At 31.0% G+C, this 16,602-nt stretch overlaps 1 protein-coding gene across 1 annotated transcript; it reads left to right on the top strand.

Moving 5' to 3' along the window:
• The first annotated feature begins 12,514 nt into the window (after positions 1–12,514).
• On the top strand, positions 12,515–14,815 carry LOC140811762 (DCD domain-containing protein NRP-B-like). The gene is made up of 5 exons (XM_073169830.1): positions 12,515–13,547; positions 13,875–13,975; positions 14,096–14,179; positions 14,264–14,374; positions 14,466–14,815. Exons 1-5 carry the CDS (start codon positions 12,725–12,727, stop codon positions 14,505–14,507), a joined length of 1,161 nt encoding a protein of 386 aa, XP_073025931.1. The 5' UTR covers positions 12,515–12,724; the 3' UTR covers positions 14,508–14,815.
• Positions 14,816–16,602: the final 1,787 nt, after the last annotated feature.

The following is a 16,602-nucleotide window of genomic DNA, read 5'->3' as shown; positions in this document are numbered from 1 at the left end:
ATAAACAGCGACATCTTCTCCACATGTTGGGAAAAAGTGAATCCAAAAAAATTTTTCACGATGATTTCCAATGCTTTTTCTTGCTTCCCATTCATAGGCAAAAATCAAGACTTTGTACCACACTCGAATCTTATATGTCACTATTTATTATTATTGTTGATAAGAACAACTTAAACCATCAATATTTTTTTGTTTAAATAATTGGAATTTTAAAAGGAAAGTATTGTATTATTCCAAAATACCCACTTTTTAATATTATTATTTATTCTATAACGGATCGGATACATATTTCTCAGGTTTTTGGTATAAACATATATATACGTTTAAAAATTACATCCTACATAATTTATATTTTGACAAAGGAATATATATCATGTAGATTAATGAATATAATAATATTTTCAAAACTCGGACAGGATTGGCCGTTTCTACCTGTTCGATCGAGAATTAGTTATGGGTTCGATCCGAAAAGTGATAAAAAAAAAAAACCCATTTGACTGGTCAAACCAATCAGAAACGGTTGGATCGGCCAGAACCGATCAAAACCAATCAAGAAACGTTCCGACCGGTTCAGACCTTTCTTCTTTTTAAACAAATCAATTTTTATTTTTATTTTTATTTTAGAAAATTATTTTTTAATTTAAATTTTATTTTTTGATTATATATATAACTATTTTGATTTTGAACTTTATTAAAAATATAATTTTAGTAAATATATTTTTTTGTTATTTATATATATACAACCTTTAAGATATTTAGAATTAAAATATATTATTTACTATATAATAATATTATTATTTTATATAATATAACGATTTTTCAGTCCGATCGTCGATTCAATCTGTCAGATCAGTTGATCCATTTTTAAAGTAAATCGGTTCGATCAAGTCTCTAACATGATACAATATCAGAATTCCCTCATCTAAAAAAAAAAAACCCACCTAAATTATGTATACGGTGGCACAATGAGTTTGTCTCATGTGAGACCGTCTCACGGATCATAATCTGTGAGACGGGTCAACCCTACACATATTCACAATAAAAAGTAACACTCTTAGCATAAAAAGTAATACTTTTTCATGGGTGACCCAAATAAAAGATCCGTCTCACAAATATGACCCGTGAGACCGTCTTACACAAATTTTTGCCTTGCAACAATATACATGTGATATAATCGTTAAACAATTAAATATAAAATTTTAAGTTTGTTGCATCAATTTATATATGTACTCTTTTCATTGCAGAACTAACGTTATTATTTAGTGAATGACAATAATATTTACTATTTCTATTACAAAATTTAGAATAAGAGTATTTTTATTAATAATTTTTTTTTTAAATAATAAATGTATTGAATTTTTAATATTCGCTTCGCTGGTTCAGCCTTCAAGTATGATGTATATCGCCATCTGTATTCTGTAGCCACAGTCCAACAACCAATTAATTCAAGTTATGGAAAATTAGTTGAATTTATTTACAGCATTAAATTGATTAAATATTTTGAAAATAAAATAAAATAAATGTATTTTGCAAAGAAAAAAAAAACAAACTGAAACAAAATATAACAATCAAAACACAAAATATTTTTTTCCCAAAAATCGATTCAATTTATTTGTTTGGTTCTGAAAATATTAATAAAATTAAATGAAATAGCATACATTTTTAAAATTGATAATTTATATAGTTACGTAACAAATCGATCACAATTTTCGATGTAAGAAAGTAAAGTGTGAAAATAATATTGTCAAGTAATACAATAATAAGATATAGTAGTCTTATTTACACAATATTGTTTAGTGATAAAATTATATATATAAGATAACAATTTTTCTTATTAAAAATAGTTATAAATTATATTCTGAACTACTGATATAATATTTGTGATAAAAAAAATTATGGCTTTATCAAAAGTTATATCTACTTATTTTAAAACGTACAAAAACTCAAATAGAGATATAAATGAACCAAGACGAATATGAAAAAAATTAAGGCTCAAATTCTTATCAAAAGATATGTATTCAACATCGAGTTCAATTCAAAAATCGAAAATTTTAACCCTACTCACAATTACATTCGTTCTTTTTTAATATAGAAATTTTAATGTTTTTGGTGTGCTGTCGTTGAACTACTAAACTTAAATTTCTACTTTTAAAAACAACGAATGTAATTGTAAGTAGGGTTGAATCCACATAGAACGAGATATTTATTTCTTTTAAAAATAAAAACAAATAAAAATTGGATTTGTGATATAGACTAAATAGAACACTAAGATTAAAATTGACAAGCTAGTAGAATAATAAATCTATAATGAGAATATAATCAACCAAGGTAAATGAAATTCAATATCAACAAATTCTGATTCAATGAGATTCTAATATTCGATTATATCACTGTTCATTAGTTCACATTTGATTTATTCATCCATTTCCAAGCAATTAATCTTAAGGTTATAGAGATATCCGTTAAAATTATTGTGTTTTCCTAATTTAATTGACTAAATCCAACATCTAGTCAAAACTTAATAATAACTAACTTGGCATGATAGTGTAATTAAAAATATTATTTTCACTATGTGAAAATACTTAATCGTAAAATCTAATTATCGAGATAGCTGTAATTGATAGATTGAGTTTCGTTGATTTATTTAGATTAAATATGCTATGATAACATAATACACATAACCTACCGATACTCATGTTCCAATCATTCATGACAATTACGGATCAACGAATTGATGGACAACAATAAAAAATTATATATCGAATTAAATTTTCAGATTAATCGATAAATAACTTTCATAAAATTAAATATAAATCAACAAATACTTGAAGCGAACAAGAATAATAAATTAAATACAAAACATAATAGTGATAAAATCGAAATAACTGAATCAGAAATAAAACCCTAGCCAAGCATGTCTCGGTTTACGAACTCCATAGAAATAGATCAATAGAATACATAAAAGAAACATACTAGAAGTAAAACCCTAGCCAAGCATGTCTCGGTTTACGAACTCCATAGAAATAGATCAATAGAATACATAAAAGAAACATACTAGAATCGGGAAGAAATCTAGAGAAAAATGGAGAGAAAATCACGCGCCTCCTTCTTCCCTGGTCCTTCATGTGAATATGGTTGGATTTTCCTTTTTTTTTTTTGTGCTTCCTTGCTTTTCACGTGTGTTGATTAATTAGGTACGAGGGAAAAGCCCATTAATCAATAGAAAATCTAACGTTGAAAATATTTCAAAAAAAGAATATAAAATTTTTATGGAATACAACTCTATGTTGTATTCTTTCTCCCAAAAAAACTTATCTCTCCAAGAATTATTTTTAAGTCAAATATCATAACTAAAGCTCTAAATTTTGGCATAATCTTCACAAATTTCAAGATTCACTAGCAGAAGAACAGTCACAAGTCTTGACTATGCTTTATTACAGGACTTCTTATATTTTTGTCTCTCTTTCACAACTTTATTTTAACAAATTCAAATGTGATTAAAATCATCTCTTTAGCTCAAATTTGCTCCAAAACCATAAAATTTCTTTTACAACAAAATAACACAAAAAGTGTATCCAGTTAGCATGTCGGAAGTGAAAAAATACTGGAAATTACGATATAAAAAATACAAATATATTAAAAGTTTATCAGTTTCCGGCTTGAATTTGGTTCGAACCAAAGCTCAAATTCAGTTCGGCTTGAAATATTCAAATTTATTTGCGAAGTACTCGAAAATAAATAATTGAAATATATTTATTTAAGATATTATATATCAATAAATTATTAAGCTCGTAAGTACTTACGCAATATTGAACAAAATAATTAATGCTCAGAGTTTGGCTTGGAAATTTTTTCGAACATTTTCAAGTTTGGCTCAAATTCGACAAAAGCTCGAATACAAATCAAATATTTTTTGAACTGACTCGTTTGTTTACGCTTCTAAATTAAAATTTCATGTTCTCATAATATAGGAATCAATGATGTGGTCTTAGCTCAGATACAAATTGAATTGTGTTTGAAGCTTTATCAAAAATTATATTTAATGATAAAAGTGAAAACTCGAGATTTCTTCCTTGAATCAAAAGGATTGAAAGTTTAATTTTTACAAAATATCATATATGACAGAAACAGCGTATGAGGAGCTCAACCGTTTCAAAAAGTATTTGTTCTCTCAAAATCTACTACTCCATTAAATTATAATTTTTACCTCGTAGTATCATCCTCCTATTTCCGCCAATTATATAATGAGGTATTCCCAATTTAAAACATCTTGGTTTCGGATTTCATATATAAAATAATTTTGTTTTTTCAGATAATAGCAAATGGCCACTTTTATATATAAACATACATTAATACATATATACGTACATGTATAGTTTTGATATGTTGCTCACTTAGTGTGCACACTTCTTGACCCACAAACAGGGACGGATCTAGAAATTAAAGTTGAGGTGAGCTTGAACTTAATATAATAAGTTAATTTATATATATATATATATATATATATCCCAAATATGAGATATTAATATGAAAATAGTTAGCAAAATGAATTTTGGTTTTTTTTTTTTTATAACAAAAACTTATTGTTCCTAGCGTATTCGAAATAGGAGAGTTAATTTTCAAAAAAGAAGTTTAATCAATATCATTTTTCAAAATTTCTATATTATTTAAATTAATATGTAACCCGTGTAATATAAGACAAGTTTCACTTAGATTCAAAATTTACATTTTAAAACTATTTTTAATATATTTTAAATGTACTTTCAAAATTAAATTCTATTAAATAAAAAAATTGATAAAATAAATTTATCGCTTTTGTGAGTTATTTGCACCAAACCTCATTTGAAATGTCGAAAATTTACATTTATTCACTATGAAAGTTAAATAGGTATTCTAGATATTAACTTTTATGAGTTATTTGCACCGTGATATCTTTTTAAAAAATTAGACTGTGTTTAAATCTCTATATATATTTAACAAAAAAAAAAAAAAATTGACTCAAATCTTTATAACTCCTTGTAAAAAAAATTAGGCTGGGCTACAGCCTAGGACGGGCCAAGCATAGGTCCGTCCCTGCCCACCAATGAAATGTCAATAATATATTGGATGTGCAATTTAGATATGTTTTTTCACATTGAATAGACAAATACGGTAAATGTGCGACATATCAAAATGTTGTACATACATACATACACATATGCAGAAAATCTAACCGGCCAACCCGGTGGGCAGCATGTCGGAATAACGTTTTTGTCTCCTCTGTTATATTTCAAGAGACCATCTTCTCTAAGTTACACTAAGTTATTTTGTCCCGCTCCCTCTGCCTCCGCACATCTCTCTTAGCGCCGCAGTCGCAAGCCGCTCTCTCGGATGACCATGTACTCAAAGGTACGGTAAGGTGTTTGTCTCTTCGCTGCTTCGTTGAAATTTATTCGTTTTGGCCTTTTGTATCCATAGTCATGAACCATGATAATATTGTAACCTTCTGGATCGGGCAATCCTTTTAGTTTGGTTAAGGTGCACTTTTACAGGTATTTTGTATCCAATATTCATTATACTCTTGTAAGATTTTGAATTTTAAGAGACCAACAAATCTTTAAAGGGCTATGGGCTATTCATACCGGCACTTAAATAAAAATTGGGCTTCATAAAATTATCAAAATAATGGATTATAATATGGATATATTTTTAAAATTGAACAATCAATAGAGTTTGGTCCATTAAGAAGATGATGGCATTACATAATGTTTGGGGCTTAAAATATTATAATTAAATCATTATTACTGATTATAACATTTGATAAAAAGTAAGCGTTCGATATCATAGATTGCTAGGAATATTTAATAACTGGGAATAGGAATGTCGGTATCTAATAATTGTTTATGTTAGAAGATCAGTCGATATGTACTGATTGAGTTTTTGTATGATTTAAAAGAATTAAATTACATTTATCGCACATAATAACTTCATTGTTTTTGTATAATTTAAAATAATTGAATTACATTTATAAGTGACAAATATTAAAATATTTTATAATAGAAGAGCACCAAAAATTTCTTTCAAGAAATCCATTTAAAAAAAGTCGATTTGATTTAGATTTTTTTTATCAAGTCTTTATATTTTAACAAATATGACAATTGTTGTTTTGGTTTTAAGTAACTTAAAAACTATTTTTTCTTATTTTGATTTTTAGTTTTATTTAAACTTTTTTGAATAAGATAGTCATTACTAATGATTATAACATTATAACCCATATCAGGAAATATAGGGGAATTAAAAGTTCTGTTTTTCACAAAGATCAACCTTATATTCAGGTTGAGAAATTGATTCATTGGTTATTGAATACCAGATATACTTATTTTTTCAAAGTTAGTTGTAAATATAGAAAAAGTGAAATTTCTAATTTTTCGTGTAATTTAAGGCGTATATATCTTTGATATGAGAATTTTATTTCAATATCACCATCTATGTACTGAACAATACTTTCTAATTTTCTAATTTCTTCTTTAAGAAAATGAGTAATATTCTCTATTTTCCAGATTTCTGGAAGAGTAACCTGATTCCAATTAATTGTTTTAAGAATCATAATATTAATTTTATTAAAGTCAGTTATGAAGAGAATATTGTTTCCTATCTTAGAACTAATTTGATTAGAATCAATTCTAAAATTAGAAATATTTGAATTCATAACTTTATAACGAATTCTTTATAATATAATAACATTTTCTATTCCATCTATCATATCAAAACCCTCCGTCTTTATATTTAAAGTGAGTGCTTTTATGATGTTTGGATCGGAAAGAGAAATATGAAAATTAGAGAAACAGCTAAAATGTACATGTCCTTCACATAAAGAGGACTTTATATTCATAATAAGGAATATTCAAATTTATTATGTCTTTGATATCTAACTATGATTAATGTAGGATCGAGTGTTTACCGCTTTACCAAAAGCTATAGCTAGTGGTAATGGTGCAACTCAAATCTTTTAAATCGCATAGCAGCACAAGCACCATGGTTCGATCGCTCTACCAAGCAAGGACAATTATTGCATCCAACAATCTACCTCCCAATAATTGCACTCCTTGCAATCAATGGGAATCGAACCCATGACCTTGGCTCTGATACCAATTGTAGGACCGAGTGCATACCGCTTTACCAAAAGCTATAGCTAGTGGTAATGGTGCAACTCAAATCTTTTAAACCGCACAGCAGCACAAGCACCATGGTTCGATCGCTCTACCAAGCAAGGACAATTATTGCACCCAACAATTAATGCTGAATTATTTAATCCTAATCTTATAAGAGACTTTAAGCCTACTTGAATCGTTCCTAAGTGCATAAATTTATAAGATTGCTTGTGAATATTAAGAAGTTTTTTTGTGATAACAAACTAAATGAATCATGTCATTTTTTTAGATAAATTGTTTCTTCTATGGTTTTTATGATATAATCAGATATAAATTAAAATTATCAGATCTATATATCTTCATATTAGAAGATGCTGGTAATTTTAAGTCTTGAATATTTTTCTCAAAATTTTCATAGATGATTAATTCTTTATTTTTAGTATTACACTAGAAGATTTCTTCTTATTAAATGATCTTATTATCTTCTTCATTAAAGATTTGAATAGTTAATGTTAATGATTTATTCCAACCATACCCCTTAGACTTTACATGTTTTACAGATACCTGACTTAAGGATTTCTCCAGTGTAGAGCTACATTCTTTCTTTAGAACAAGAAAATATGATCTCTTTAATTTAGAAATTTTTTTTCAGTAAATGGCTCTGATATCACTTAAGCAGCGAGTATTGAACTTTGTTTTTCAAAGGCTTTTAAAGAATTCTTTAATCTTTTTAGATTTGAAATAATAAACTAACTTTTAAATATTAGATTTATTTTTGGATCTTTAAGTTGATTTTCATCAAAAAGAGATATTATCATTTGTAGATTTTGACAGGATCAGTTAGAGGGATCATCGTTAAGCTACAATAGCTCGGTTCTTGAAATATTAAACACCGATGAATTAAATCAAGTTTGGTTTTCAAATCAAGCGGAAGATACTTGAAATAATCTTTCGTAGAATTTTATCAAACTAAAACACATAAAATTCTTCAACAATGCATCTTTAAAACAATGGAAATAATAAATAAATGCAATAAACAAATAGACATGAATTTGTTTATGGATGTTCGGAGACTTCAAATGCTCATACGTCACCCCTTCTTCCCCTTGGGAAAAATTTACTAGAAAACTTTGATTTATACAACTCTTTGTACAAATTCACTCAACTTAGGACTTACACTACTGCCTAACTGAACTCCTAGCTCTCAAAATTGTAGGTAACACCTCACAATCAGCATATTATTTAATGTCTCATATGCAAAGACTACAAACACAATGTTTTACGTCTTTGTGTAAAGACTCACTCAACTAATATTTGAAGTTCAACTCTCTTGTATATGTGTAATGCCCGGAAATTTAATCCTAGTAATCGGTAATTGTTGATTTATAATTGATATGGTTACGAAAGGATTAATCGGGATACGAAATAAGATTTCATATGAATTGTGCAAGTTTTTAACAGAACTATTGGCGCCCGAGCGGTAGAAAATGACTTTGGGCAGAGGATGTGGCGCCCGGGCGGTAGTTTTTGACCGCTCGAGCGCCAAGGCTTAATCGGGAGGCAGAGTCTTCCGCGCCCGGGCGGTAAGTTTTAACCGCCCGAGCGCCGAGCAAGCGCCCGAGCGATAAAGATCAACCGCCCAAGCGTGAGACGTGTTTGGCCAAGAGTGAGCCATTTGCCATTTTGCATGTTATATATATATATATATATATATATATATATATATATATATATATATATATATATATATATATATATATATATATATATATATATATATATATATATATATATATTATAAACATGCAAGTCTTCCTCAGAAAAAGGGAAAAACGAAATAGAGGGAAAAGCTTTGATCCTTGACTCCAGAATTGATTTACGATTAATCCGTCCGTCTGATTTTAAATCCGACTTCGATACCGAGTTCCTAGCAACGTAAGCTACAACTGGACACAGACTGTAAATTCAGGACTTCGACTGAGCCAGATACCAACGAAAGAAAGGTATAAGTCAATGTGGTATTGGGAGATCGACTTGAGTCGGATTAGACTTGAGTTTCCCTAAATCACATACTTTACTTTATTGCATTGATATTTGAATTGATTTGATTAGTGTACTTGTTTTCTTGATTATAGATAGCAGGTATCAGATGAGTAATCTTGTGACAGAAGTTCCTGATAGTGGTGGAATCGCCACGGGAACATTGCACGATGTCTCAAGATAACGATATTAGCGATAGAGCTACAGTCCATGACGGATAGGTCAGGACTCCGGATGTTGGTTATATCGAGTAATTAGGATTGGAATTCTTCTATTACGGAATTCGATATAGGAACACCATATTTGGTTATATCGAGTAATAGGATCATTCCTTCTATTACGGAATTCGATATAGGAATACCACATTTGGAAACCGGGATCCCTAGACTAGGATTGAGTCTAGTCTGAATTGTAGAATTGTAATTATGTTTCAGATTTGGATACATATTACTGTTACCTGATTACATGCTTTATATTTGTTTATATGATTGCATGTTTCGTTGATTTATACTGGGATTTATTCTCACCGGAGTTATCCGGCTGTTGTCTTGTCTGTATGTGTACATGACAACAGGTGGGACAGGATCAGGGTCCAAGAGATGAGGAGAGATCGTGATTAGAGTGGAGGCTCCGGACTTGGATTGTATATAGGGGTAAAACACTTGATAGTAGTTGTTGAACCTTAGTTTGTACTGATTTGTAGACGGTACATGACTTGTACTTTATTATATACTGATATGTATATTAGCTTGATTTCACTACGTTCCGTATTTTAAAAAGAAAAAAATTTTAGACCCTGTTTTATAATTGATTAATTAGTCCCAATGATGATTAAGAACTTGATTAGCGTCCGGGTCCCCACAATATGTGTGAGTGATTGTGTGTGAGGAATTTATCCTTCACAGTGTACATCTCAAATAAATCCTCACACAAGGGCTTGTGTTCTCAACTAGCTGATTTCTTCATGCTAACTGCCTATACTTTGAATCATCTTCAAAAGCTCTTGTTTGATCTTGAATATGTTGTATTTATAAGCTCCAAAAATGATATATACGTTAGACACAAGAATATGACTGTTTGAAAGTTTCTGTACTGTTTATGAAATTGCAACGGTCAAATTCACCTTACTGGACATTTTCCCGACTGGTCAACTCAACTGGTCGTTCAGTTCGACTGGTCAGCAGCTGGTTTGGTTCAGTTTCAGTTGGTCAGTAGCTGGTTCAGTTCAGTTCAGTTATTCAGCAGCTGGTTCAGTTCAGTTCAGTTCAGTTGGTCAGCAGCTGGTTCAGTTCAGTTCAGTCGGTGTGCTCAAATCAGCCTATCTGATTTGAGTTTGTACAAAACCAATAGCTTCATCGTCATTTATCAGCATCTTAAGCTTCGATTCAGACTTTGACTTTTGAAGATGATTTGTGGATCATCGTCTTATCTTTCCAACACATACTGAATCGCTTTATTCTAATAATCGAGCTGAGAGATATGACCAAAATACCGCAACTGCTCATACCCAACTGATTGCTGTTTTTCGTGGAATCAGTTCGGTAATTCAGCTATCAGTTAGACCTTGATAACATCCGAATTTGCCCAACTGACGTGAAATACGACTTGTTCCAAATTGAGTTTTCTGATCAGTCTAGTTGGCAAATTGTCATTTGAATCACTATTTTGTGCAGAATTCAGTTTCAGCTTGCTTCTTATTTTAGTTACTTCACACTTGAATAAATATGTTAGAAGTACAACAACAAGTTTTGTTAACATCAAAATCAAAATAACGAACATGAAATGTTAAAATAGATTTATTTTATTTTTAATTTTTTAATAATTAACTTCATTAAGCACGATATAATCAAATGAAGGATGCCATATAATCTAATTCATAACAAAACTTACATGATTTAGCAGTATTCGTAAGAGTTGGTGAGACAAGAAAACACGGAGAGTATTGAACTTAGATTTAGAATAACTGAAAAGAGAATTTTTATTTCACTAAGAAAATGTTGTGTACTGATTAGAAGCGTTTTCAATTTCTTTTGATAATGCCAGTAAAATTATATTATTAGTATGCTTATTAAAATATATAAATCATTACTAGGTGATAAATTTTTTCATATTAGATGTACATGTCATATTTAAATTTATGTGTTCAAGATGGACTAAAAAAATTTACAATCATATATAAAACCAATTAAAACTACAATTCATTATCGATTGACACATCCCCAAATTATGAAACAATAAGAAATTTTTTGCAAAATCAATGGCACGAGGCTTAAACGATTTGCGCCATACTTTCCAACTCTTTGGAATTCAACATATAAATTATTATTATCCTCTTTTGAATACAATGATTTATTATGTATATTTTTTCTTCAACATCTTAAAGATCGTGATATTTATTTATTTTTGAATCAATGGAACATATGCTCTAGTATTTGTGACATTTTAAAAGTGTTTAATGATGCTAGTGACGAATTATCTGATGTTTATTATCTTACTTCTCATTTAGTTTTAACACATTATTTCAATATTGCATGTATTTTTAGTTAACATATTAAATCTAGCGATTATATTTTAGTTCAATGTATTTATATAACGAAAGCAAAATGAGAAATTTTTTTTTTAGAAACTTTTGAAATATTTTTATGTGTTTTGTTTTAGATTTTAAACTTAAAGACAAAAATTTGTGTAAGACGCTCTCACATGTCGTATTTTGTGAGACATATATCTTATTTGAGTCATCCATAAAAAAATATTACTTTTATTGTGAATATCGGTTGAGTTTATCCATCAGTCCGTCTCACAAGAGACCTACTCAAACTTAAATTACATGGTTACAAGAAACTGTTCCATCTATCTCATTGTTTAATATTTGAACATATTTGTAATGAATATAACACTAAATATGCTCGACAAATTGTTTCTCGTAAAACACAATACACTACGACTAATAATTTTATTTTTAAACTTACTAGAACTCTACTTTTATTAAAAAAACATACGAAACGTTCACAAAAATCTTCAAGTTTCAATCAAAAACTTAATAATTATTCTATAATTATTTTTGGTTTTAACGATACAGATGAGAAAATTTTAGATATAATACGACCGTCGTGGCAAATCGTTTTATATAAATTTTTATGTATGTATGTATGTATATTTACGGAGGGACAAAATTTGAGGCAGGGAATATTCGTCTAGGTTGCCGCGTGTTACGCCATTAACAGCCTTAATCCTTAAGAAAACCAGTGTGTGAAAACAAAGGAAACCTTCTAGATTTCCATTTTTAATTTAATTTAATAAAAAACCCACTACCACTTCACTTTCACTTCCTCACTCTACGAAACCGCGTTTATGTTGTCACCATTTTACCTCTACTCTTGACAATTCTACACGTCGTCTCTATTTCCTCGAAATTTCCAGTTTTTCTTCTCCATATATACCTACCCTCCTATTTCTTGGTTTTCCCAACAATCCCAGTTCGTAAAGTTTGCTTCTTTCTGTGTTTAATTAATTAGTTAATTGATTTTGATTCCGAGTTTTGTGGTTTTTTGGGAATGGAGAGTAATCAGTCTTCCTTCTGGCAGTTCAGTGATAATCTTCGTCTTCAGACTGATAATCTGTCGCTGAATGATTCGATTTGGAGTGGTAATTATGGAGCTAAGCGCCCCGCAGTGGAGCGCCGGAACTTTGATTTCCGCAACGGCGGTGACGTGGGGTCGGTAAGCTCTCCTTTGGAGCTGGTCAACGATATTGAATCGGATCTTGAAAGGTTGAATCTTGGGTTCATTAACGAGGGGTGGAAGGCTCCGGCTCCGGTTAAGGACAACGTTCCAGGCTTTGGAGCTCCGAGAAACAACTTTGGCTTCACGAACGATGACTGGAAATCCACGACCAACGCCGATCTTCCCCGGTTCGGGTTCAACGACTCCATTTCCGGGTACGGGTTCAGCAACGATGTGTGGAAAGGGCCTCTCAACGACGACGTTTCCGGGTTCGGATCCAAACCCGGTCTGCACGGCGGGTTGAACGGCGGGTTCAGCAAAGGGATTTACCTGACCACCCCCTCTCTGAATATCAAGAGTTATTACGGCAAAGGGAAAGGTCACTTTATGAACAACGTTGTGGTAAACGGGAAGGTGAATAAGGGCGGTGGGAAGAACGAAGAGGAGATGGCTTACGGCGGCGCCGGAAAAATTGGGAAGAAGAACAAAGGTAATAAGGAGAACAATGGAAACGGGGAAAACAAGAATGGCGTGGACAAGAGATTCAAGACTCTGCCGCCGGCGGAGGCTTTGTCGAGAAATGAAACCATCGGAGGGTACATCTTTGTGTGCAACAACGATACCATGGCTGAGAATCTGAAAAGGCAACTCTTTGGTATGTTAAAAACGAAAACGATTTATTATTATTGCTTTAAGTTATATTTGCAGGATTTTGAGATTTTCCGTTTGCTTGGATTGTAGAACTAACCAACCATATGGTCAAATATTTAAGTTGCTTATCGTGGGAATGATTCTGGGGTGAAATTTGAATGTGTTTCATGCAGAGTGACGACTAGGATTTTTATTCGAGATTCAGACAAAAAGATGTTTGGAATTTGATTTAGTTTCTTGAATATTGTGGCCAATCAGTCGTGGGATATTCGTTTGCAAGTTGCAATATTGTTCTTGCTTCTCTAATTGTGCCAGACGATCTTGTTTTCAGGTTTGCCTCCCCGTTACCGTGACTCGGTCCGTGCGATAACACCAGGATTACCTCTCTTCCTGTACAATTACTCGACCCATCAACTCCATGGAATCTTTGAGGTTCGTGTTGGAGAGATTGCATTTTAATTTCTTCTCTTATGGATTATTGATATCGAGACTGGATCCATCTATATGGGTTTTCTTGTTTATTATCGCTGGACTTATGGATTAATCGTGCAGGCCGCGACGTTTGGTGGATCTAACATCGACCCAACAGCTTGGGAGGACAAGAAGAACCCAGGCGAATCACGTTTTCCCGCTCAGGTTCGTTCCTTCGACATGCCATGTTAAAGAAACATAGCAAAGCATGTTTGTCTCGAGAAAATTCAACATCATATTTCCTTTCAGGTCCGAGTCATCACGAGGAAGATTTGCGAGCCTTTGGAGGAGGATTCGTTCAGGCCCATCCTCCACCATTACGATGGTCCTAAGTTCCGTCTTGAACTGACCGTACCCGAGGTGAATATACTTCTCCCTTTCAAAACTAGTGAAAGATTTTTCCACAAGTTTATATAAATTGGCCTAATATTCACATGTTTCGAACGTGCAGGCGCTGTCCCTCTTGGACATTTTTGCAGAAAGCAATGCTTGAGATTTTAAGGTGACTGGAAACACGAAAATAAACGAAGATCGGCGGCTGAGTTTGCTCATAGAATGCGAGTCGAGCTAGTAGGATACCGCGGTTTCTGTAAATATAAACACAATGTTGCAATCTGAGGAGTTTGGGGATTGGAATGACACACAACTCCCCTATTGTAATAATATCAAGAATATCAAGGAAACTGAATTAAGTTATATTTGTGTAATGAATGTAATATTTTATATTCCTTTTTGTAATACATGAGGAAACGTTATACTTTGTGTATGGTGGTAATCAATGAATAACTTTTGCCCATGTTATATGGACAGGATCGAGCTTTTTTAATCAGTTCATTCAATTGAATGTACTTGAGTTCAATACTCAATTGTAACTTGAACTCAATTGTAACACTCTCGACTTAGGAAGAAAAAGATTGTATGAGTGAGGTTGAAGTTTTTATTACAACAAAGTGGTTCAAATCCTAAGAATTTTCAAATTGTTTGGTAGGAAAGAAAACGATTTTGATAAAGAATATGTCTCACGAATCTTTATCTATGAGTAAATCTTATCGATATTCACAATAACAAAATAATATCTTATTTTAAAAAGTAATGTTTTCTTATGGATGACCCAAATAAGATATTCGTCCCATAAAATACGGCATATGAAACTATATAACACAAATTTTTACTATTGAAAAATAGTTATATCGATGTTAGTAGAACAACTGAAGTAAAAGCCTAACAATTAGTCACGTGACAAACTGTCTTGTTTGACGGTAATATCCTGTGTGAGATGAATTCAACGGGAAAAATTAAATGAGAGTGGAGGAGGTGGTTGGTCCTCCATATCGATAAGGACGTGTTTGGTGGGGACGGATTGGTGCTTACCATCTATCAAGAAAAATAAAATAATATAATATAGTCATTTTCGACATTTGAAATTGGGAATTCTTCGGACACCTACGCATATTACCAACTTATTGATGTGTTTTTTTTAGTGGTTTTTTATTATTAAATTAAATATTTGTCTGTGGAAGAACGTGGAATAGGAGTAGGTCAACAAAATTAAAAGAGAGGGATTAATTATCACAACGTAAAGATGATTCATAGACTTGGTCAGAGAAAATTAGTACAAAGAATCAGGACTGATTTCAAATTACACAAGTTTACTATTCTTTTTGGAATCGATTTATCTTTATATTAATAGTTAGAATATATTTCTTACGAGATGATTTGACGAATCTTTATCTGTAAGACGGGTAACTCTACTGATATGCACAATAAAAAGTAAGGCTCTTAGCATAAAAAGTATAATTTCTCATGAATGACCCAAATAAAAAATCCGTCTTATAAAATACGACACGTGAGATCGTCTCACATATGTTTTTGTCTTATATTAATTGTTATGAATCGAAATGTGACGTTTATATGTTATATAATTTAAAAAATCACGGTTGAACTGTTACTCCAGTTGATCCAAAGAAATTATTAACAAGGATCATGGCTGATTTCAAATTATAAAAGTCTACAATTTTTACGTTTCAATTTATACATATATATTAATTTTTGTGGTACTGTAATTGTTTCATCGTAGTAGAACAATCAAAACGTGTTGCTTGATATGTTATATGATTTAAAATATTAGAGATGAATTTTGTTGGTCCAAAAAAATTGTTGACAAGAATCCGGGCTGATTTCAAATTATTAAAGTTTAAAATTCTTTTCGCATCAATTTATCATTATATTAGTTGTTGTTATACAATAATTGTCTCACTTTCTTATAACAATCGAACATGATGTTTAATATGTTATGTAATTTAAAAGATTAGAGTTGAACTTTTAACACCAGCTATAACTTCTGGTAAATGAATGAGTGTTTGATCCTACAATTGGTATCAGAGCCAATATCACATGTTTGATTATCATGTATTGCAAATAGTACAATTATTGAGAGAAATATTGTTGTGGCACAATAATTGTTTCTATTCGGGAGAACAATATAAATCTGGTGCTTGAACTACTATACGATTTAAAATATTAAAAGTACGATACACATTACCACCAACTATATCTTTAATAAAACTAAAAACATTCAATAATACATT

The sequence above is a fragment of the Primulina eburnea genome, chromosome 14 (assembly GCF_022965805.1).
Source record: "Primulina eburnea isolate SZY01 chromosome 14, ASM2296580v1, whole genome shotgun sequence".
Taxonomy (NCBI): Eukaryota; Viridiplantae; Streptophyta; class Magnoliopsida; order Lamiales; family Gesneriaceae; genus Primulina; species Primulina eburnea.
This window is presented reverse-complemented; position numbering and strand designations above follow the sequence as displayed.